Here is a 22,500-nt window from a genome sequence, read left to right as displayed (position 1 = left end):
CAGGAAAATACAACTCCTCCTGGGCCACAATACTGAACAAGACAGCCTCCTTCCGGCTTGCATGGGTCTCTGCACAACACCACATATTAAAGTTACAACATTAAGGTTGAAACGGGCCCGTCTCAAGTTACACTGAAGAACGTCTAGGTCTTTTTATGTTTGCAATTTTCACTTTTGTGAAATGAGGATGTCTTGAGACAAGTGTGGAATAAGGACACTTCCAAGTGAGACACACAATGAATGCAACATATTTTATATTCTTCATCGTAACTGTCACAACATGTTCATAGAGCACTTTAGTAGAGATAAAAGGACAGGTGATCGTGCTGCTCGAGCGATGTGAGGCAAGTGGTTTCCCCTTTGACGGCCGACGCCGTCCTCAGTCCCAGCAGGGCACCATGTGGTATCGTTTCAAAGCTTCAATAAACTTAAAAAAAAACAACAACAAAAAACACAAATAAATACTGTACAAGATCATATGTAATACTAGTTTTCAGAAATCACAAAAGATAATGACAGACCATTTACGTACAAGTTAATAGAGCATTTCTGGCGAGTTTTCCCTTCACAAAAACACTCATATAAACAAATGACTTAACATGGGTACATTTTATATTCATACATACGGTATATCATTCGTATGCATTTATATATAGTGTATATTAAATAAAGTGCCTTCTTTTGAAAACTTACATTTCATAATGTAAAGCATGCTTGCAGTACATTTCAAAATAGAATTCCTGAAAGAGGTTTTGAGCATAAACATGAAGCCAACAGTTTCAAAAGCTGTGAACAGAATATTCAACCGTGATTACCGGTACATTTAATATCAACGTTTACATTTCTTGCAAAAACCACAAACAAAAGAGCATTGTTTCATTATCCTAACACGGCTAACGTTCTTCATCCTCTCATCTCTCTGTGACCTCTGTGTTCCGTTGATGAGAACGTACAAGCTGGTTGCTCTAACAGTGGTCCACAGGTAAAGCATAAGGACTAATCTTCATCACTGTCAGTGCCCCTGAGAAAACTGTAGAAACGCCCAAAATGGCTCCACGCGTTCAGAACACTCAGTACCAACAGTCTTTTCTTCTCAGATGTTGGTTTATCTTGACTGAAATGGTACTCGCCTTGGACTGGTTGGTTGGTTCAATCCTAACCGGCCCCTTCAGGTTTTCTCAATCCCCCTTCCTCTTAGCAGCATAGTAAATCGTTATAGTTAGAATTGTACATTTTCCCCTCAACTTCCTACATTTACATCACGTCACATCACATCATGCTTTAGTTCCACATAGTAAAATCATATCGGCCAGCCACAAAGAAATACCAAAACACTGACAGAAAGCTAGCAATGGAGGGCCATGCTTACATGCACACAGAATCACGGTATCAGACAGCAACACTCAGAAGGCGATCATGATGAGGCGTGACAGGTCGGCGAGTGTTATGACACGGCTTCTTCTGGTTGGTTCTCTTTCCGTTCCATGAAGGCTCTGGGAGAGAGACGCTGCACCAAATCCTAACTTGAGGGGAAACCCCTCCTCCACTCTCGTCTCACACAGGGATGAAACCGCACACGTCTGCACGCCGACATCTCCCGTCTCAAGATAGGATTGGGCCCAGGCCCCCTGGCGCCGCCCTGCTGGGTGCTGGTGGTATGTGTTGGCACCTCAGTACTCCCTGGCCTCCTCCAGCTCGTTCATAAACACGTCCTCGTGCGGGTTCTCCGGGCAGCCAGGGCCTTTGTTGGGGGGTCTCACGGCGTGGAACCGGCTCCAGTCCCCTTTGCACAGGATCCACGGGAGAACGTCCACCTTGAAGTGCAGATCGGGGGAGAACTCGGTGCTGATGAGGTTGGGCGTCCCCGCACCCTTCCCCCTTGTGATCAGGCGCCCGCGGTCGTCGTAGCAGCAGTGCTGTGCGGCGAGGGTCGTCACGTCGCCGGAGAGGGCCGAGCGGATGCAGCTCCTCGCCGACGGTTTGTAGACGTCCATGCGCTCCTTGGGGCCGCTGGCGTCGCGCCAACGGAAGGTGCGGTCTTGCTGCTCGTCGTAGATACTGACCACGGTGTAGGCGGAGGCGGAGGGGTAAAAGCAGGGGCAGGCCGGCAGCTCGGACAGCACCTGGCGCAGGTACCTCTGCAGGAAGTCGCTCTTGCAGTTGAGCCACTTCTCACAGCTGTCCACATCTGGGGGGGGGGGGAGGACACAGGAGGCAAAGCGTCACACATGTCAGGGTTCGAAGGTCATTTGGGATTGTTGTTGTTGTTGTTTGTAATGTGCTTGGCTGTGGTTACCTGTGCCGAAGGGTTCCGTTCCGTTCTCCATCTCGAAGGGGAAGGGTTCCACCACTGTGTTCACAGCATCTGTCAGGAGAACACCAGATATACAGTACTGTTAATGCACGGTGCCACGTAGCTGAGATGTGGTCCCATCACAGTGTAAATACAGAATGCCTGCTAAATACAGACTATTCCTTGACTCTGATCACCGAACTACTGTTAGAACTAGGCGCTTTGAATCTGTGATTTTCTGCTGTACTTTGTGTATGCACTCTTTGTATGTCGCTTGGATAAAAGTATTTGCTGAATGACGACCGGGTTCATGGAGCAGTCTCCTGGTCAGGAGCTCACCTGGACAGGGCTCCACATCACACCTGGACGCCTCAGTCAGCGTGCAGGAGAACCCACAGGGCCTCGTTCTCTTCCTCTCTCCGTGCCCACAGGTGGCCGAGCAAGGAGTCCAGCTGGTCCACTCCTCCATCTCCTCCTTCTCTGCAGGGTCAGCAAGCAACACGTCATCTTCACTTCCATGAATGGATTTCTTCTGTTGTTACATTAACGTAACCAGATTTCGTTTTTTACCCATCTGTCCTGTTGTCCTGTCACTATGTGTTTATGGTTCTGAAAGCCTGGATCTGACTGACTGCTTTATGACGGATCATTGTGCCACTTAAGATTTGAGATTCATGGATGGGGGAATGTGCTGCTGTGTTCTCTCTCGTCCTCCTCCCCCTTCTCCCTCCCTTCCCCCGCTGCTATCTTCACCCTCCCCTTCTTCCCTTTATTGTGCCGCTCTCTCCCCCCTCCCTCTCTTTTCTCCTCTCGTCTGTCGTACTCTCTTCTCCTCGCCCCTCCTCTCCCTTCCCCTTCTCTCCTTTTGTGCCTCTCCTCTCCCCTCATCCCCCTGTCCTCTCTTCTCCTCTCCCCTCACCCCTCCTCTCCGCTTCTCATCCCCCTCGCAGTGGATCTGGGCAGTCAGAAATGAAGGCACGCTGCTCTTTTTCCCACCAGAGTGAACGAGAATTAAGAAAAAACAACAATAGAGGCGCAATGTTGTGCGCGGCCCTGAAAGCCCTCCGAATTCTTGAACCAGCTCAAAAGGGCCGGCCGTGGAGGGCTGGCGGGGTCTGGGGCCCGGAGGATGAAAGGCAAAGCCCGAAAGGCCCCTGTCATTCCCTGTTCCCAATCTGCCCTCTAATTGTCCGCAAGCAGTGGGCTGTTTAGTCCTGGGGAACAGCCTCTGGCTCCGGCTTCCATTAGCGAGTTTGTCGGGCCCATCTTCAAAAGGCCGGCCTCTGCAGCAAGCAGGACCAGTGTCGACTTCAAAGGCCCCCCGATCCAACAATACCCTGACGGTCGAGCGCTGACACTCTTTCCCTGCTCACCCTCTAAGTCAATCTCTCTCTCTCTTTCTCCCTCTCTCTCTTTGTCTCTCTCTCTGTCTCTCTCTCACACCATCAGTCTCTTTTCTTCCTCCCTCCTCTCTCTCTCTCTCTCTCTTTCTTTCTTTCTTTCTACTTCTTCCTTTCTTTCTCCTCAAACTCGTTCTCTCTTAATGCACCTCAGACATTCTCAAACACTTAAACTTCTAAATGTCCAAGACTGTTGATTTAGAAGTGCCCCTGACCTCAATGAGTGTGTAGGTCATCATCGGTAAGCTCCGTCAGCGATCCCTACCGTAGTAGCTGTGCGGAGCGTCCCAGCCCTCATTCCAGTCACTGTCCCAGTCCTCCACCCCCTGGCTGGGAAGGGGCTCCTCGCTGCCGTACTCCAGGGGGTAATCCTCCTCCTGCTCCTCCTCAGTCACGTCCTCCAGACCTGAGCGACCCGTGCCGTCTTCGTTGGAGTCGGCGTCCGTGTAGCCCCAGAACAGAGGCCAAAACAATTTCTTCCCCCCCAGAAGCTCCACCATGGAGGAGGAGGAGGAGGAGGAGGAGGAGAGCCAGTCTTTATCCTTGGCTAGATCCATCTCCGCCTCCATTTGAGGGTTGTCCACCACTTCAATGGTCACCTGAGAGGAGACAGGAGAGCAAGAAGGGAGATGAGATGTTTGCATTTGTTCTCCAGTCATACACTCTAACCACTGAGCTATAGCGTACCTATCTGTCTCACCTTCTCGCTCTCTCTTCCTCTCAGAGAGGAAATTTAAAAACATATATAATAGTGCTGTCAGTTTAACGCGTTATTAACGGCGTTAACGCAAACCCAAATTAACGGCGTCAATTTTTTTATCGCGCGATTAACGCTCTTTTTGGCCTAGCAAACTTTGTAGTTTTTTTTCACATGCTGTTGCAACAACTACCGAAGTTAGAAAAACTACAACACCACACCGGATCTAGCTAGACCGGAAACAAAACAACAGGCACGCCACACTTTGTTTGGCTTGCGATCCGGCTAAAGCGTAGTAGCAGAGCCCGTTTACGGATATGAGACATTCTCTGGTAGTAGGTTAACGTTACGTTTTGAGTGGATCGCGAGCGCGAGACGCCGAAATGGATGCCAATAAGATTCTGAATGGAAAGTTTACTTTTAAAAAGTTGCCAAATGGTTCCATTGACAAGACCAAAGTGATCTGTGTGTTTTGTCGTTGTAAACTGAGCTATCATCGCAGCACGTCCAGTCTGAAATACCACTTGATGGCCAGACACACAGATGATGCGAATTCTCCGCCCCCTCGTCAAAGCCAGGCGATTGCAATGTTGTTTTCAATAACAAAAAATATTTGCACGAAGCAATCCGAACCACTTTTCCATGTTGATAAGAGCATTACAATTTGAAAAAAGAATGGGACAAAAAGAAATCAAGGGACATTTAGAATAGATAAAAATCTGCAATTAATTGTGATTAATCGCGAGTTAACTATGACATTAATGCGATTAATCGCGATTAAACATTTTAATCGTTTGACAGCACTAATATATAATATTAAAGTTGTCATTAAGTACGTGAATTTGCAAAAGCAGTACATTTCCAATTGAGTAGAAAAAGATAAACATGATTCAAATGGATTAAGCACGCAGTAATTTAATACATTTGAATTTGATTTCAGTATGCTCTTTTTCCACTTGGGTCACCTGTATGTTGGGGTTCTGGGAGTTGATGTCAGCGTTGGCCAGGTCTGGAAAGTTCTTGAGGTCCAGGATGAAGGGTTTGTTCTCCTCGGGGGGAGGTAGGACTCCCAGGAGGTGGGGAGGGGGCAGGACCTCCAATGGGTGGGAGGGGGGCTGGGGCTGGGCCCCCAGGGGGTGGTGCTGGGAGGGGGGCGGAGGCAGAGCCCCCAGGGGGTGGTGCTGGGAGGGGGGCGGAGGCTGGGCCCCCAGGGGGTGGTGCTGGGGTGGGGACCAGCGCCTCTGCGGCCCGTGGCCCTCTGGGAGCAGAGTCTGCACCTGGTTTTGTTGCTCCAACACCTGATTCTGCTGCTCCACCTGGTTCTGCTGCTCCAACACTTGGGAGTTGTGAAGGACCCTGTTGTGGTGGAGCTGATGTGCCTGCCGCAAAAATGAAAAATGAACCCATTTGATTCCCTGGAACAGATGCTTTTATCCAAAGCAACGCACAGATAGGGCATGTAGACAGTACAGCAGGAGATCACGGATCAGAAGTAGACAGTTCTACGATATTTTGGCGGTCAGAGAGGAGGAACGGTTTGTATTATGATGAAGATCAAAGGGAGTCTAGAGGCTGTGTAATCTGCTGAGACATGTGCAAGGCAGATCGTTATGTCATGTGTGAGCAGTAATGACAGCCCAGTGATGACTCAGGGGAAAATAACTACTGGTATGTAGCTGGGTGGACCAACACACCCTAGCAACCTGTTTGATGGTCAGTGTAATGACTGGCTTAATGAATCCAGAAATAGATATGATACTTGTGCCAGTTAACGCAGGAGTTTTTTTTCAAACTGGGGCTCTTAAAAACATTGAGGATAGTGACCAACTGACCAACCCCCGGATATGTCTCTGTTTTCCCACAGCAACTGTGGCACCCAGGCCTTTGACAAAGACAAGTCTGTGCCAGGATGTCCCATTCTAATGAGAGGGGCTGGGGGGGTGACTGGCGGAGGCTGGAGGAGGGTGAGGGAGCCTAGGGGAGTCTGGGTTAGACTGGGGGAGGCTGAGGGAGGCTGGAGGAGATCGGACGGCTGCTTGGGACCCTTGGGTAGATTGTCCTGACTACCAGAACCTGCTCTGTGACCTTTCGTCCTCTGCCACGTCCTTCTCACAGTCAGGCAGAGGTCAAAGGTCAAGGTTCATACCTCCTGACTGACGGAATAGTTGGGGCTAGAGGCTTGGAAGAGTGTAGGGTGATGACATCATATCCTTGGAGTTATGAGTGAACGCTATCCAGAGATCTGTAAGCCTCTAATTCAGACCGGGGGGGGGGGGGGGGGCAGTCTAGCTCAGTGGTAGAAGATTTCGCTGCAGATCTAGAAGTCAGAAGTTCAAACTGCCCTCTGTATGTCGCTTTGGATAAGAGTGTCTGCCAAACAAATACAATTCAGTCATTTATTCAAACCAGCCCTCTCCTTCCTGTAATGTCTCTCCAGCTCAACAAAACAGCCCAACAACATGGCAGGAGCTAAGACCTGGGGCTGCATCATCATCAGGTCTGCAGTACGGTGGCATTTAACACAATGAAGCTGAGAGACAAAACCCTTTACGTATGACAAAACGGCAAACAGTTTGCGATGTTCGAGAACCTGGAACAAAGCGTTCCGGCTTGCTGTCATGCCAGAACCATGAGAACAAATGATGGCAGATGGTTGGACGAGAGGTCTGTCAAACTTCATTAGGGAAGGTGATTGGCTGAAAGAATTTGGGAGGCTTCCTTCCAGTCTGATTCATTAGCGTTTCCAGGAGCATTGCTATGGACACCAACGTTAGGAACACCAGACTTTCCTCATCCCTTCTTCTGGACACTACATTCAGTGAACTCTGGATCCATTTAGGGCTGACAGTGACAGTCAGCTGAGAGAGGAGGTTGATGTAGTCACAACGGCCACAGCGCAGTTCAGGAGTCGGGGGGGTGGTGGGGGGGTAAAGATGGTGGTGGAGGGATTGGGGATGGTGGTAAAAGGGGGGTCAGGTCATGGTGGGGGTGGTTGGGGGGTTGGTGAAGGGGTCGGGCAGGGGAGTCGGGTCACATGGGGGGGCTAAGTGGCGTAGCAGCCCTGATTTATGTGGCCACAGATATATCAAAGGGGCTCTACACTTGGCTGTTTCCAAACCATTACAGAAGAACAATAAACCATGAGGCCTCTTTGATCGCCTCCGCCCTCCCTCCCAAACGTGGAAAAAAAGTAAAAACAAAGAGCAAACTTGTAGGACGGATAGAGAGCGGGTGAAGGGGGGGGGCACGCACACTCCAACCTCCCCTCACTCCGAGATGAAGGAAACCAACAACAGGAAATTCCACATTAACACAGAAAAGCTCCAACGTAAACAATGGGAGAAACGACCTCTGACCTCGTTCCAGTGTGAGAGCTGCTGAGGGGTTGTCCTGGTTATGTAAGGCCCTCGCTGTTGTGCTGCTGTACTGTACTGTACTAAGGACTTATCACACCCTCCCCCCTCTCCCCCTCCTCCCACCCATTCCCCCTCTCCAACCTCCCCTTCTTCCCAACCCTCCCCTCTCTCACCCTCCTCTCACCCCTCCCTCCTCTCTAACCTCCCCACTCTAACATTATGCTCCTATCACACCCTCTGACCTCCCCCTCCTTTGCCCCCTCCCTACTCCCTCGTACCACATCCACCTGGTCAGTGAGAGAGTTGTACAGTCACCATGGGTCCAATCTTAGCCCAGAAAGCACAATCCTTTACCCCAGTATGTTATCTTCTCTATCTCTCTCTAACCCTTCTCTCTCTTTCTCTGTCTCTCTATCTCCTCTCTCTCTGTTTCTTGTTCTCTTTCTTTGTTGCTCTCTCTCCCTCTCTCTCTCTCTCTCTCTGACATACATCAGTCAAGCCTAAATAGATCAACTTAAACAAGCATCCAGTACAACATGACACAGGAAATTGAGGTTTAAAGTTAGAGTGTAAGAGCATATCTCTCCCTGGCTTGTCTTCTTTCTCTTATTCTGATTTGGACCATAAAAATGCACATGTCACTGTGTGTGTGTGTGTGTTTGTTGGCCTGTGAATCATGATAGGTGTTCCATAAAAACAGAGATGTATGTTTGTAACAGAAGTACAACATGTTTTAACATGAAAACTAACGTAAAAACTAGTGTGAATTATACGAATATTCACACCTGCAAAATGTTAAACAATAACTAGCATATTCTATGATAGATGGAATCTAGATGCATGTTATATATTATACTATAGCGTAATGTATAGTAAATGTTCTTACCTGTAACGACACTCCGTTGTTCAGCTTACTTGCAACATTATTGTGCTTCGTGGGAAACCCACAAACGGAATTAAGTAAAAGTATTGGAAAGATGAGGAAAAGCATCAAGATCTTCCCGCCGAGATTACACATTCTCCACAGACGGGACCACTCAGGGCTAACCGGTAAAATCTGCGAGTCCTCAGAACTAGCCAACGATATCTTTAGTTCTCGATTTTTTGGTGGTAGAAAAGTTGTTCTCTAGCTCTCATCTCTTCTCAAGTGGTTAGTTGTTTCTGGATGAGTGAAATATTGACCTCGGGCAGACCTGAAGTCTCAAATTTAAATTGATGCGCTCTTATGTCCTAGGGTGCCCGACGCACTACCGCACCAACTCTCGCCACAAATCTCAAGGTAGTTTCTCGGATCTGCCAGTGCCGCGCGCTTAGCTCGCTGTCTGTCGCTCTTCAAGTTTCCCCAAACAAGCTAATGAGAGCTTTAAGTACCAAATCCTTCAAAGTGCCCACACAGTTCTCCCGTCTGCACCGCTGCACGTTTATTCAACTACTTAAGGATGCGCCGACTCATTTCACCATGGGTGGGTGGTTTCTTCCAATACATCAACATCTGGAGTAGACGCCGTACGCGTTTCAACTCTGACGCTATAATACACGACTTGAAGCGCGTTATCCATGCAGGTTACGCATCTCAGAGACAGTCGCTTCTGGTGGCGCCCCGCTCACTCAAGAAACTGAGAGCGAGAGGTCACTGCAGATAGCTGCAAATCCACACATTTTCACTCATTCGGGAATATTGTCAACACTGTCTCTGTGTGTATAAAAGACACTTTAAAGAGCCCGATACAAAGAAATACCGATTTTATTCTTTGTTTGAACTGCATGGACAGCAAATTTGCAACAACATGGCTTAATGTGTGTTATTTTCAACCCAAAGAAATTAAACTTGCCAAGAGAAGAAACTGATAACACGTGTCAAGAATTACATAGAGTAGCCAATTGTATATCACTTTGGAAAAGACGGAACAGTAGCCTGCCATGTAACTTTTTTACGCACTTTTGTTTTAGAATAGCCTAATTAATTAGCCAAAAACCTTACTCATAAGCGAATGGTCATTTTGCTAACTGCAATCACATAGTTCTGAGTTGGATTTAAGGATGATACTGAAAGACCACTTTGGAATGAGTGTCTTTGGCGACGGTTGATGACAAGGCTATTTCATTTCAGGTGATTCTGAGAAAATGTCACTGCTGCAATGGTAAAACCATTAGGCCTACCTATCAACAATTAATAACGTTAATATGCAGTTTGAATTATTTGAAAGGAGTGATCACATCTGGAACTTAACCCAAGCTTTAAGTCTGAGAAGCACAACCAACGTATTTTTTCCTATTTCCATTGCAAAAGTCAAAGCAAAAAGCACATAATCAACCGTTGACAATGACATGTTCTCAAATTTGAAATGAACTTGGATGTGTTAACATTTAAAATCAAACAGTTACCACAAAACAATACGAAGCAGAAACAGACTAACACAAACTGGAATGCCATTCAATAAGATCATAGTTAATCAAACAGTTGCAAAAAAATTTAAAGACTGTTCATCAGCACGGACTTCTGATTGGTCAACGAATACGTCATAACAGCATTAGTCTACTATGCTTGTCAGTATGCGCACTGCACATTCAGAGTTCCCCAACCACGTTGGTACACTAGATCAACATTTGGCAGCTGCTTTTGAAATAAGGAACTTTCATCAGGCAAGCTACTTATAATAACAAGGGCATAAACAATAACTAAAACTAACTGAACATCAGAGTGTTGTCACAATATGCAGCCTCTTCATGCGTTCAGCATGGACGCTGGGTATTAGCTTGTCATTTTGTTAGCTTGGTACTGTAACATCGACGCTGGTTACCGTTAAGCGCTCGAGAAAGGAACATAGATGCTGCAGTTAAACTTTAAAGAAATTATAAGGACGCTGGGCTCATGTTTTTCGAGTGCAGTCATGAACACTTAAGGCTAGAAAGTCACATTCGTAGATAAAAAAACATAAAAATATATTCTGAGCGCGTTCGCTTTCTGCTGCTCTTATCTTTCTGGATGTCTCTAATCTCGATTCTCCCAAATATCACAGAATATATATACATACTTTGGTAAGAGACGGAACACACGGACATAGTAGTATTCAAGTAACATATTGATTAGAATATAACCTTTTAAAGCCAATTCAAAACCGTATCTGGATGAAGCTTATCTGAATTCCACGTTTAGTAGTTTTGGGAGTTCAACCAACCTAAAGGTTTTTCGCGTATATCTTCGCGTCTAGTTTACTCGAATTGGTTGAACCAATAAATGTAATAATACATATTTATACTATAGTACAACAAGGTCCATGTACAGTGTATTTAACCCAGTAACTACTTAGTTACTATAGTGCAGTAAGACACAGGGTGCACACAGTTATTACTTAACATTGGGACCAAAACAAACAGTATAAGTTAAGATAGAAACAGACTTTACACACACCAACACACACACACACACACACACACTTTAAAACAACAGAAATTAAGACATGGGTGACCTTTAACTTGGGCGAGGTACGAGGCCGGGTGGTGGTGTGAGTGGTAAGGCTGGGCATGGAGGTAGTAGGGGGCATCAGGGTGCGAGCCTAGGTGGTGCTTAGTGTGTGTGTGTAGGGGGGGGGGGGGGTGGTGTCAGGGTTAAGGCTGGGAGAGAGGGTAGTACAGGTGGTTAGAGTGGCGAGGTGGTTCATTTGAAGTACAGGCTCTGGGAAGAGGAGCAGCTCTGAGAGGCTGGAGGTCGCTCCTCTCTGGAGTACTTCAGCTGCAGCAGGTCCCCCACCTCCGAGATGGCCGCCAGAGCCTGGTGGAGACAGGCAACACTGGTTAATCATAGCGATCACAATAATGTGCTCTCATCCAAAGTCACAGCACACGGGATTTGAACCTGTGATAAAAAAAGAAAAAAGTATCCCTATCGTCTGTTATTCTACATGAAGCACAGTCCGCAAAACAAGATGAAAACAGACTGCTGAATGATTGTTGACTGCTGAACATGATTATTTACATTGTGTTCACTTAGCAGACGCTTGTATCTCAAGCGACACACAAACAGTGCATGTAGAGAGTTTGAATATCATCATCTATCATCAGTGACGTGAGTTAGAAGCAAGGTTGAGATTCATCCTGATTGTTCTGTGTGTCTCTAAACCACCAGGATATATTTTCAGACTAAAGGTGTACAAGAAAATCACATCAAAACCACACAACTCCTTTTCTTACCATAGGAGACCTTATCTATGCTGCATGACACATGGAAACTATTCCCTCCCTCCCTCCCTCCCTCCCTCCCTCCCTCCCTCCCTCCCTCCCTCCCTCCTCCTCCTCCTCCTCCTCCTCCTGATTCCAAAACTGGAACAAGAGAGAACGGTTTTCCAGATAAGGAAAAAGAGGCTTCTTGCGTTCAACAAAGTCGAAGACGATGTGCTTTAAATGACCTATTAAAACATGGTGCTGACAGGCTCTTCAGAGAGATGAATGAAGTGTTGCTGGGGAGAGGCAGCACATCCCAAATCCAAATCAAGACCCATTTGAATCTGGCCAGAGATCCAGCGCTGCTCTTTCAAGTCTCAACTCGGCCCCTGCTGAACCTGACATTGAGAAGCCATTCTGACGACACACACCTGCTACATATCAACAGTCTGAAGCCAGGCCTCACTGGCTGCTGGGAAACTTTTCTGAAGAGAAGTGATTAGCTGTCAGTAAATGCCTTTAGTTTTTTTTGTATTTAATGCCTTTCACAATGCAATCGTGCTTTAAGGCAGGATGGTTATTATTAACGGCTAACACAGGTTTGAAACTTTGGGTATATGAATCGGGACTAAAATAGATTGGGTTGATAGTTAAGTGATGGATGGTGGAGATGCTGTTGGTAGCAGGGATGAAGTCAGTGTGCCATGTTCTGACTGTTCAGTCAGACAGGCAGATCTCACCGTGTCCAGCATCTCTCTGGTGTGTGCGGCCGACACGCAGAAGCGCGCCCTCGACTCGATGATTGGCGTCGCCGGGAATCCCACCACCACGGTTCCAATGTTCCTCTTCACCATCTCCCTGCCAAACGCCCTGCAACACACACAAACCCTACTGTCACACGCACACAATGGCTTGTGTGTAGGTGTGTGTGGATAGCTTGTGCGTGTGTGTGCCAGCAATGTGTGTGTGGTGAGCTCCCCACCCTATCTTGGCAGGCATGTACAGCATCAGGGGGACCACGGGGGAGTCGTCGTTGCCGTAGATGATGAAGCCGTCTTCGCGCAGCTTCCTGCGGAAGTAATTGGTGTTCTCCGACAGCTGCTTCAGCCGCTCCGCGCCTGGCAACGACAAGAGGACGTTCGTTACACCTCTGACCATGCCCCTGGACCCGCCTGGCATGCTCGTCACATGCACACACTCTGGGCAGTTACACTGTAGACAGTAGGGAGTTGGGCGATACAAGTTCCTTTTCCTATCCACAATCATCACTGCTTAAATCGGTGATTGCCAATATAGGCCATTTGGCAATTTACAGGTAGCTGTGTGACGGACCTTAGTTGATCAACACAGTAGTTTAGCAGCGACAGCAGCAGCCACCTCAACTGCAAGAGGCCAAGTCACCCTGCCATCAATCTTAAATGATTTTGTAAAACAACTAGTGCTGTCAGTTTAACGCGTTATTAACGGCGTTAACGCAAACCCAAATTAACGGCGTCAATTTTTTTATCGCGCGATTAACGCTCTTTTTGGCCTAGCAAACTTTGTAGTTTTTTTTCACATGCTGTTGCAACAACTACCGAAGTTAGAAAAACTACAACACCACACCGGATCTAGCTAGACCGGAAACAAAACAACAGGCACGCCACACACTTGTTTGGCTTGCGATCCGGCTAAAGCGTAGTAGCAGAGCCCGTTTACGGATATGAGACATTCTCTGGTAGTAGGTTAACTCTAGTTGAGTGGATGGCGAGCGCGAGACGCCGAAATGGATGCCAATAAGATTCTGAATGGAAAGTTTACTTTTAAAAAGTTGCCAAATGGTTCCATTGACAAGACCAAAGTGATCTGTGTGTTTTGTCGTTGTAAAATTAGCTATCATTGCAGCACGTCCAGTCTGAAATACCACTTGATGGCCAAGCACACAGATGATGCAAGTTCTCCGCCCCCTCGTCAAAGCCAGGCGATTGCAATGTTGTTTTCAATAACAAAAAATATTTGCACGAAGCAATCCGAACCACTTTTCCATGTTGATAAGAGCATTACAATTTGAAAAAAGAATGGGACAAAAAGAAATCAAGGGACATTTAGAATAGATAGAAATAGAAATGTGCGATTAATTGTGATTAATCGCGAGTTAACTATGACATTAATGCGATTAATCGCGATTAAATATTTTAATCGTTTGACAGCACTAAAAACAACACATGCACATAATATATATTTACATGAAATAACCCAAACAGGCGATGGATTCAGTCCACTGGATGTGCACTGTGGATAGGTCCACTGTGGGGAAGCTTTGCACTGCGCTGCATTGCCCCGCTCTGACTCAACGTGCAGGTCGCCAATGCCAACAACCAGCGGTCCTGCGGTGTTAAAAAACACCTCCGAAAAAAACGTCTACTTAAAGGGCCTTCAGCTGCACTGCAGACACAACAAGTCTGAAATAAAATTCACATAGCGGTCTTTTTCTGAGTGCAGGAATGAAAGGCCATTCTGAGCACTGCAGAGTGATAAGTTGGAAGGGGGGGGGGGGGGGGGGGGCGGGGAAAAAAGCGAGAAAAAGAGATTGAAGGAAATTTCTCTCCACTGGTTGGACATTCCTGTCATACTGAGATGTGCTGACAAGAAGCTCTCCTCCCAGCTCAGGTCAGATCCACGTGCTCGGTGCCAGCTTGTAACGAGCGCGGGACATTCTGAACGTTCTTTACGGGGGAGGTCATCCCAGCGACGTGACTGAGACGTGGCTTTATCGCAGGGCTGGAGGAAACGGAGCGCCACGGTAAACATTTCCTCAGTCTAAGTACAGGTAGAGCAAAGGTACCTCTACCTTTGTGTGTGTGATTGAGGGGAAGGGATAGCCTTCTCTAACTGAGTCAAACCCAGGCCTGACTAGCCTAGAACAGCAGTACAGATCCATGCTGCCATCTAGTGGATGAAGGTAGCATGACAGTGCAACACACAGACATGCCGTGCCCTGTTGGAGACAGACTGCGTCCTGAATCACATACTTTTACATTTATCTTTTAGGACGTACAGCAGCTGCCCTTACAAAGTATGTACTATTGCGTGCAGTCTGTAAACAATCCGCACATACTTGTCCCATGACCGTGCAATGACCTATAGTGGTTCCTATCAGTCCTATTGTTGTCTCCGTGGCTGAGGTGGTTAGGGTTAGGGTTAGCTGCTGCTGCTGATGGATTGTGCTTCAGAAGAACTCACCCAGCGACGTGCCGTCCTCCCCCATGATGATCCTCATGGAGGTGATGATCTGCTGGGCCACAGGGGGCGACGTGGAGCTGGCGTACACCGCACTGTGGGAGTGACTACGCAGGAAGCTGATCAGCTCCTGACGGGAGGGAGGGAGGGAGGCGTCATCAGTTAACATGCTAGTTTATCTTTACAACCTGATAATCCACCTGTAATAAAATACATTCATGACGGAATCACATCCTGGATAATGACTCATGATGACCTTGATAATCCTGTCCTTCTCTGGGTGTGTGTGTGTGTGTGTGGGGGGGGGGGGGGGTGATTAGAGGAGGATAAGGTAAAGGCGTCTCACCCTTTTCCCTCCGATGTATCCCCCTGCCGCCCCGAAGCTCTTGGTGAAGGTTCCCATCATGACGTCCACGTCCCTGGGGTCCAGGCCAAAGTATTCGACCACGCCGCCCCCGCGGGGCCCCAGCGCCCCCACGCTGTGCGCCTCGTCCAGGTACAGGTAAGCCTTGTAGCGCTTTTTCAGGGCGATCACCTCAGGTAGACGCACAATGGAGCCCTCCATGCTGGGACACAGAGAGGAGGGTGAGGGGGGTTGAACACACACACACACGCCCTCCATGCTGGGACAGATGGAAGGATACACACACACAAACACAGAGAGAGGATCCACTCACACACATCAATATAAAGTGCCTTCCTTGCACAAATCCTGTAATAATGCACTTAACATGATGTGGTTGAGACACACGGCTCATAAACTCAAACCTGAACATGATATCTGGAAGCGTGTTCTCTAGCAGGAAGTGTTTCCTTCCCAAATCCCTAAGGATGCTTTCATCCATAACAACACATTATTGATCTATACTGAGTAGCAGGTAGCAGCCAGGGGTATTGAACACTTCGAATTGACACAGAAAGTACATTAGTAGGATCCCACGCAAAACATGAAAGGACACCTTGTATGTGTATGCATGCGTATGTATGTGAACGGTAAGTATGTACATGAATGTGTGTGTGTGTCTACCTGTAGATGCCCTCCACCAGGATGAGGATCTTCTTCCAGGGTCGGTGGGTTCTGGGCTGTCCGTGAACGATGGCATCTCTCAGCATCTTCTCCAGACTCTGCATGTCTGGTCGCAGAGAAAGGGATGAGAATAAGAGGGGGAGGACAGGGAGAGAGGGATGGAGAGGAGAGAGATGGCGTGTCGTGTGTACTGAACAGTGTGTGCCATCTAACCCCCCACATCCTGTATTGTGCACTCCCGTCCCATGACAAGTGTGTGACTGGGCTTGGTGGGGAAAAGTAAGTGTGTGTTTTGATAACTCTGTCGAGAGTGTGTGTGCTGTTGTGTGCGTGCGTGTTGTTAAGTGTGTGTAGAGAACGAGCGTGTACTCACTGTTGTGTGTCTGTGTGTGCGCGTGCGTGTGTGTATATGGAGTAGAGATGGTGTACTTACTGTTGTGCTTGAAGACACGGATGGTGGACCCTGACAGTCTGGCTCCCAGAACCAGGGAAGCATGGTTCAGCTCATCACTCAGGATCAGACAGCCCTACAGACACGGCATGTGGCCATGGACATGTCAGACATCTCACCGTTTATCTTCCACGTACCTCCTGCATATCTAGCTCTACATCTCCATTTCATACTGCATATCTAGCTCTACATCTCCATTTCGTACTGCATATCTAACTCTACATCTCCATTTCATACTGGATATCTAGCTCTACATCTAAGGCATCTCACTGCTCCTGACACATGACCAGCATGCCCTCTCGTCTGATGAATGAATGATTAATCCTGTTACGTAATCCTTGTGACGAGAAGGCATGAGAATGTCTAAAGAATTCATGACCTCCAGTATGTGACGTGACTATCCTCTTTCCCCCCGCTCTGTCTGTCAGTGATTTGCTGGAAGGTACGGTGGAATTTCACTTCCTGTCAAAACAGAACCTAAGACCTAAGAACAGGAAGTGAAGTAGAGAGCTTGGTGTGACTCAGCGATCCGGGCCCTTGCATACAGAATGTTCTAAAAGATATCCCGAAGTTGTGGAACAGGATGAACTTATAAATCCAAAACAACTGAAAACCTGTTTCCTCGGACAGGATGTAGGCCCACAGCTAATATGTTGAACCATGTCTGGAAAGAGAGAAAGAGAGAGACAGAAGGAGGAAACAAGGGATGTTTTACCTTTCCAGTAAGAGCAGGAATGTTCATGGAATTGGTGGCGAAACCCATGCCAAACACCATAGACGACTCCACACCCAGAAACCTGGCAACCAACTGCTCCAACTCCTCATGAAGATCCAGGTTACCTGAACAAACAACAGCATGATGTCAGTATAGTAAAACCTTGACGTATTTGGAAACACTTCACATAAACAAACTTGAATTACTGTGACTATGTTGCAACACCTATACTATTTACATTGTAATTACATATTAACTTCTATGTAGCTATGCTTCATTATGGTTTAGCGCTACATGTTATTGCAAAAGTGAACCTGGGTATGAGGAAGGTTGGGCTTTCCAGGGGTAAGTGGATGTCTACATTCATCTTGTTTAAATAACCTGCTAAATACCATGTCAGAATCTGCTGTACGTGTACAAATACAAGGAATTTGTCTCCCCTTAGGGTTAGGCTAACTTACCCATCTCGTGGCGCGTGCTGGCCACGCCTACCCCGTACTTGAGCGTGGCGTTGGTGGCGGCGTCAGCGCAGGGGCCGGTGTTTTCGGCAAAGCCCAGGTAGTTATAAGAGCCCATGTTGATGACCTCCTTCACCACCTTGCCCGTGTGCCTGGAGAAGCAGAGACGAGTCAGAAACACACAGAGCAATAAGCTCCACAGGGTGTGTTTAGCTTGCAGGTTCAAATCCCCCCTGCTTGTATGTCGATTGGGACAAAGGCATATGATAAATGAATATTACATAGACTAGCTCCAGGAACATTCCTATATTTCTTAATAAGACATTGAATCACCAACTGTGATTCAAAGAAAATGTCAAAACATGCCAGAAATGTCTCTTCAGTAGACCTGATGTTTCACCAGGACACTGGGCACAAATTGCTGTGTTGTTTGTTGCGTTCTTCAAACACATTCACAGTCTTGGGGTTGTTGGCATGTGGACAAGACTGAACTATCAGCCTCATTAACAGTTGGGTGTGAGAGGTGACTGGTTGCTGTGCTTTAGGGACGTTTCCACACAGCAGCATGTGACAGAGTCTGGTGGTGTGTTCTCGTTGTGGCTGGTCTGATCATTACAGGGAGGGACAATGACCTCGGGAGCAAGGGAGACATGCAGGCTGACATTTGGTCATGACTCATTCAGACCTCAGGCAAAGTCTCATGAAAATATACCCACACACACAGGCTAAGACAAACACCGAGACAGACAGACAGACAAACAGAGACGGACGGATGGTTAGACTCACTCAAAGGTCCAGTTGTAGTCATGAGACACCCTCTCCATCAGGTCCATCTTGGCCCCAGGAACGCTGCATATGGGCCTGTTCCAGTTGTCCCTGATGCGCATGTACAGGTTCCTTGTGTAGAAGTTCTCAAAGTCCTGGTACAGAGGAACAAAGTCCTGGAGAGAGAAGACACATCATGGAGGGGTCAGATCACACAACCACTAGTGGATCTCAGCTTCCAGTAGCCTTTGTTTCTTGGATCTGCCAAACAACCAAAGATGTGACCCGTAGTCTAATGGTAGAGGATATTTGACTCAGTTGGTTAAATTGGAGCAATAATCGTCACAGTAAAGTTAAATTAAGATATTTAATAACAATGCAAATTGTTGTAAATTGTGTGGGTGTGCGAGAGAGATTGTGAGTGAATAAGTGAGCGAGTGAAAGATAGAAATCAGCAGGTGGAGGTGAGGAGGGGTGTACCTTCTGCTCCTCCCTCTCCTGGGCCACGTGGTGGCTCTCGATCCTCCAGCCGCGCAGGAAGTCCCTCAGGTAGCCGAACACGGTGAGGATGCCGTAGCCCACGTAGGTGAGGACCGCCACCAGCAGCGGAGTCTCCTCAAACGACTCCACAAAGGGCTTGTTGTACAGGCTGGCGTTACGCACTGCATGGTTGTTCTGTAATGTTTTGAAAACCAAACTGTTGTATTCAATTTCTGGATGTAATTTGTATTATTTTGAAACGGTTCCTCACAGAATAATATTGTACGAGATACAGATTCAAATCAAAGGTCTGGACAAATGACAAATTCCACAGGACACAGAAGGGTTGTTTCAGAAGATATGGTACGCCTTAACTAAACAAAGTTCTGACATGGGAGTCTGAGTCATATACAGGCTGAGCTCTGCTCTCTCTCTCGCCGTCCTGCTGCCTTCTAACTCTCTCACACTCTGCCCCTCAAGACGCCCAGTACTGTCGATGATTACCTCCCTTCAGAGGTCACATACCACACCTCCCAGATCACTGGTCAATGAGAGGGGGGGACCATAACCACCCAACCCTGGGTTAGGTCTGAAGGTTAATCTGCAGGCAGAGCTCTCTCTCTCTCCCTCTCTCTCTCTTTGTGTCCTGACATTCACATTCCTGTCCAATAGCAACTCAAGTTTATGTTTGCATTTGTAACCGATTAAGAAAAGTTCCGTCCATCTCTTCAGGAACAGTTTCATTCAGGTTTTTTAAGTATAAAGCAATCTGCAGATCGGAGAATCTAAACACTCTATACATGAATAATTACCATGTAAATCACACAGTGTTGTTAACAAAATCTCTGAGGCATGAATGTCAGAATTTAGAGTAGAAAAGGAAAAACAAAGGATAGCAGGTGCTCGCAATTCAGTCAGACCCTACATCAAAAGACCCGTGACTGTCATCAGTACATAACATAAGCATATCCCATGTCGGCCATATACGCATATGATTGAATAATAACACAGAATACATGAAAATATAGTACATTTACTGATTATGATTAAAATAAGCATGCAAAAAAATAGATTTCTTCCACAGTAACAAGTACTGGTTGAGTTTCATAGGATTTAACTGGTCTCGCACCTCTTCACAAGAACTAAACTTATAATAAATCATCTGAAGCTGCTTTTCAACTTCTCTATGGCCTGATTGTCCTCCGACAAAATGAGCCCAAGTCAGTCAGCCAAGTCACTCATTAAGGCCCTGGCTGCCTAGCAACCACATGTGACCGAGTCATGCCCCATGAAATACCGCAGTAGAGTAGAGAGACAGAGAAGAGTGTTTGATGTGTGTATGTGTGTGTGTGCGTGCAGGTGCCTGTGTGTGTTTGACGAAAGTCTGAGTGTGTAGCTGCATGTGGCGCAACCAATTTCAAGCCAGTTAGACAGGTTTCCAGCTCTCTAGAGATTGTGTGGGAAAACGCTACTCTTACCAACAGGCCTTGCAGTCTGGGCACACAACAACTTATTTGATGTTGAAACACCCCCAGATCATTACAGGTCCACCACAAGCTAAAACCGTCAGCTCCTATTTGAACAGGACTTGTTTACATCTTCAGAAAAGCAGACACACACCTTGTAGGCAATGAATAACCATAGCTTCTCCCAGAAAAGGTATTTTCTTTATGAAGTCAATCAATGAGCTCCACCTGTGTTCGTTTATGAGCCAATAGCTGCAGTATCACTGGCTCCAGTTATTAGTCACACCTGGGAGTGGTGAAGGACTGTATTGATTCACTTTGTTTACCTCTGGGCTCTTCCCACAAACGCACAGGCACGCCTCTGACCCTCGTACACACACACACACACACACGTCCAAAAAACGCACACTCCCATCCTCTGGTTGCTTCTGCAGATCTATAAGGAGGAGACAAGCATGACATGATCTCCATCCCCTCCCTCGCCTGGACAGTCTGTCCAAGATCCTGCTACCTACTGGATCTGATGTTACCTGTCCACTCCTAACAAGTAAAAAATAAACACCACCACATACACACATTTCCTCCCCTTTGAGGGCCATTGAATCCCAACCGGCCACTCCTCCAGTCAACAGACATTTCTCCCATGAAGGACTGCTGGAGAGGGGGTGTGTCCAGAGGGAGGAGAGGCCAGGAGGCAGAAGATGAGGCTGTAAAGGAGAGGCTGGAAGGAGAAGCTGGAGGTTAAGAGAGGCTGGGAGTGGCAGGTTGGAGGATAAGAGATGCCAGAGGTGGTAGCTGGAGGGTTTGGATAGGCTGGGAAGGGTAGGTTTGAGGGAGACTATCCTACCAGAAGCCTGACTGTGGGACAAAGTGCTCCTCTCCAGTTACCTTGCACAACAGCGCTGGTATTCTCCATAGTAATGGAGTGGTAGTGTAAACAGAGACCAGCCCACCTACACCACACCCCAACAACAGGCCGTGTTGGGTTACGGCTACCTAACTACATCTTTCAGATCGGTTATCTTTCACCTGGTTGGGAGTCGCTGTAGAATAAGGAGTCAGAATGCTTCGAAAGTTATGCTGGGTTATTAAAGTTGACAACCCTATCAGAATCCGGTTCCTCCAGGATTTCCTCGGAGCTCAGTACTCAAAAAGCAGCAGACGATAATTTGGTAGACAACTTTCATCGACTAGTTGTACTCGGTAGCTTCAAGTACCGGTAGTTTAATTTCTGTTCAATATTAGCTACAGTAGCTAACAAGACCCACTTAGGGTGTAGCTAATAATAAGGAAGTCAACATTCCCTGTAAAACAAATGTATTTCCCGTAGAATGTTCTGTAACAAAAATAACATAACGTAAGAATGTTAGAAAAAACTGTCTACAGGAATTCCATGTAGCCTAGCTAGCTAAGTAGATGCATTATTGCTCTACCCAGTCTCATCGTTTACAACGGGGCCTCACCTTATCTCTGGGTGGACGATACTTTTGCTGTTGAAAGACACCCCGGTTCTTCACGAAGACCTTCCCCGATTTTTTCCCGTTTGTGGTCCGATGGCAAGCATCTCCATTTAACAGTTTATATGCCGAGCTTTCCGTCATATTTGTCCGATAAATGCGCCCGGATATTCAGATTTGTAGTCGCCTACCTTGTGTAATAGTGAAATCATGTATGGTCTTTCAAAGAGGCTGGGACTAACGGGACGCCCACTGCTACATGATATTGCAGGAAATTCACGCCCCCGTTAACTTTTTACGACCAATGGGACATTTTGACGTCAACTGAGGCTGAATATATTAATTTGGGGCGGCGACGTGTCCCTATGCTTTACCAGAGCTGTACCATGGAAATAACCCATAAAAACCTTTGCATATGGGAGTTGGTTTACCACTTATGCGTTTATTGAAAACTGTGAGAACCTTTTTTTTTCCGTGACAAAAGCACTCACCTGTTTATGACTCAATGCTGAACAAATGTCAAGGATTTCTTCAAGGATAATCATAGCCTATATT

General features: G+C 47.0%; 2 protein-coding genes across 2 annotated transcripts; both read right to left on the bottom strand.

Annotated features, from left to right (window-relative positions):
* Positions 1–236: 236 nt before the first annotated feature.
* On the bottom strand, positions 237–9,391 carry ism2b (isthmin 2b). Its single transcript, XM_047021174.1, has 7 exons — positions 8,633–9,391; positions 5,596–5,769; positions 5,356–5,484; positions 3,959–4,292; positions 2,633–2,773; positions 2,297–2,365; positions 237–2,188 (listed from the first exon to the last, which is right to left on the bottom strand). The coding sequence occupies exons 1-7, from the start codon at positions 8,762–8,764 to the stop codon at positions 1,671–1,673; spliced, it is 1,497 nt and encodes a 498-aa protein (XP_046877130.1). The 5' UTR covers positions 8,765–9,391; the 3' UTR covers positions 237–1,670.
* An 81-nt stretch (positions 9,392–9,472) lies between these two features.
* Positions 9,473–22,181, bottom strand: sptlc2b (serine palmitoyltransferase, long chain base subunit 2b). The gene is made up of 12 exons (XM_047021173.1): positions 21,952–22,181; positions 19,023–19,217; positions 18,564–18,718; positions 17,781–17,929; positions 17,320–17,444; positions 16,587–16,680; positions 16,154–16,259; positions 15,473–15,692; positions 15,130–15,256; positions 12,890–13,025; positions 12,648–12,777; positions 9,473–11,518 (listed from the first exon to the last, which is right to left on the bottom strand). Exons 1-12 carry the CDS (start codon positions 22,087–22,089, stop codon positions 11,405–11,407), a joined length of 1,689 nt encoding a protein of 562 aa, XP_046877129.1. The 5' UTR covers positions 22,090–22,181; the 3' UTR covers positions 9,473–11,404.
* Positions 22,182–22,500: the final 319 nt, after the last annotated feature.

This window comes from Hypomesus transpacificus, chromosome 6, assembly GCF_021917145.1.
Source record: "Hypomesus transpacificus isolate Combined female chromosome 6, fHypTra1, whole genome shotgun sequence".
Taxonomy (NCBI): Eukaryota; Metazoa; Chordata; class Actinopteri; order Osmeriformes; family Osmeridae; genus Hypomesus; species Hypomesus transpacificus.
This window is presented reverse-complemented; position numbering and strand designations above follow the sequence as displayed.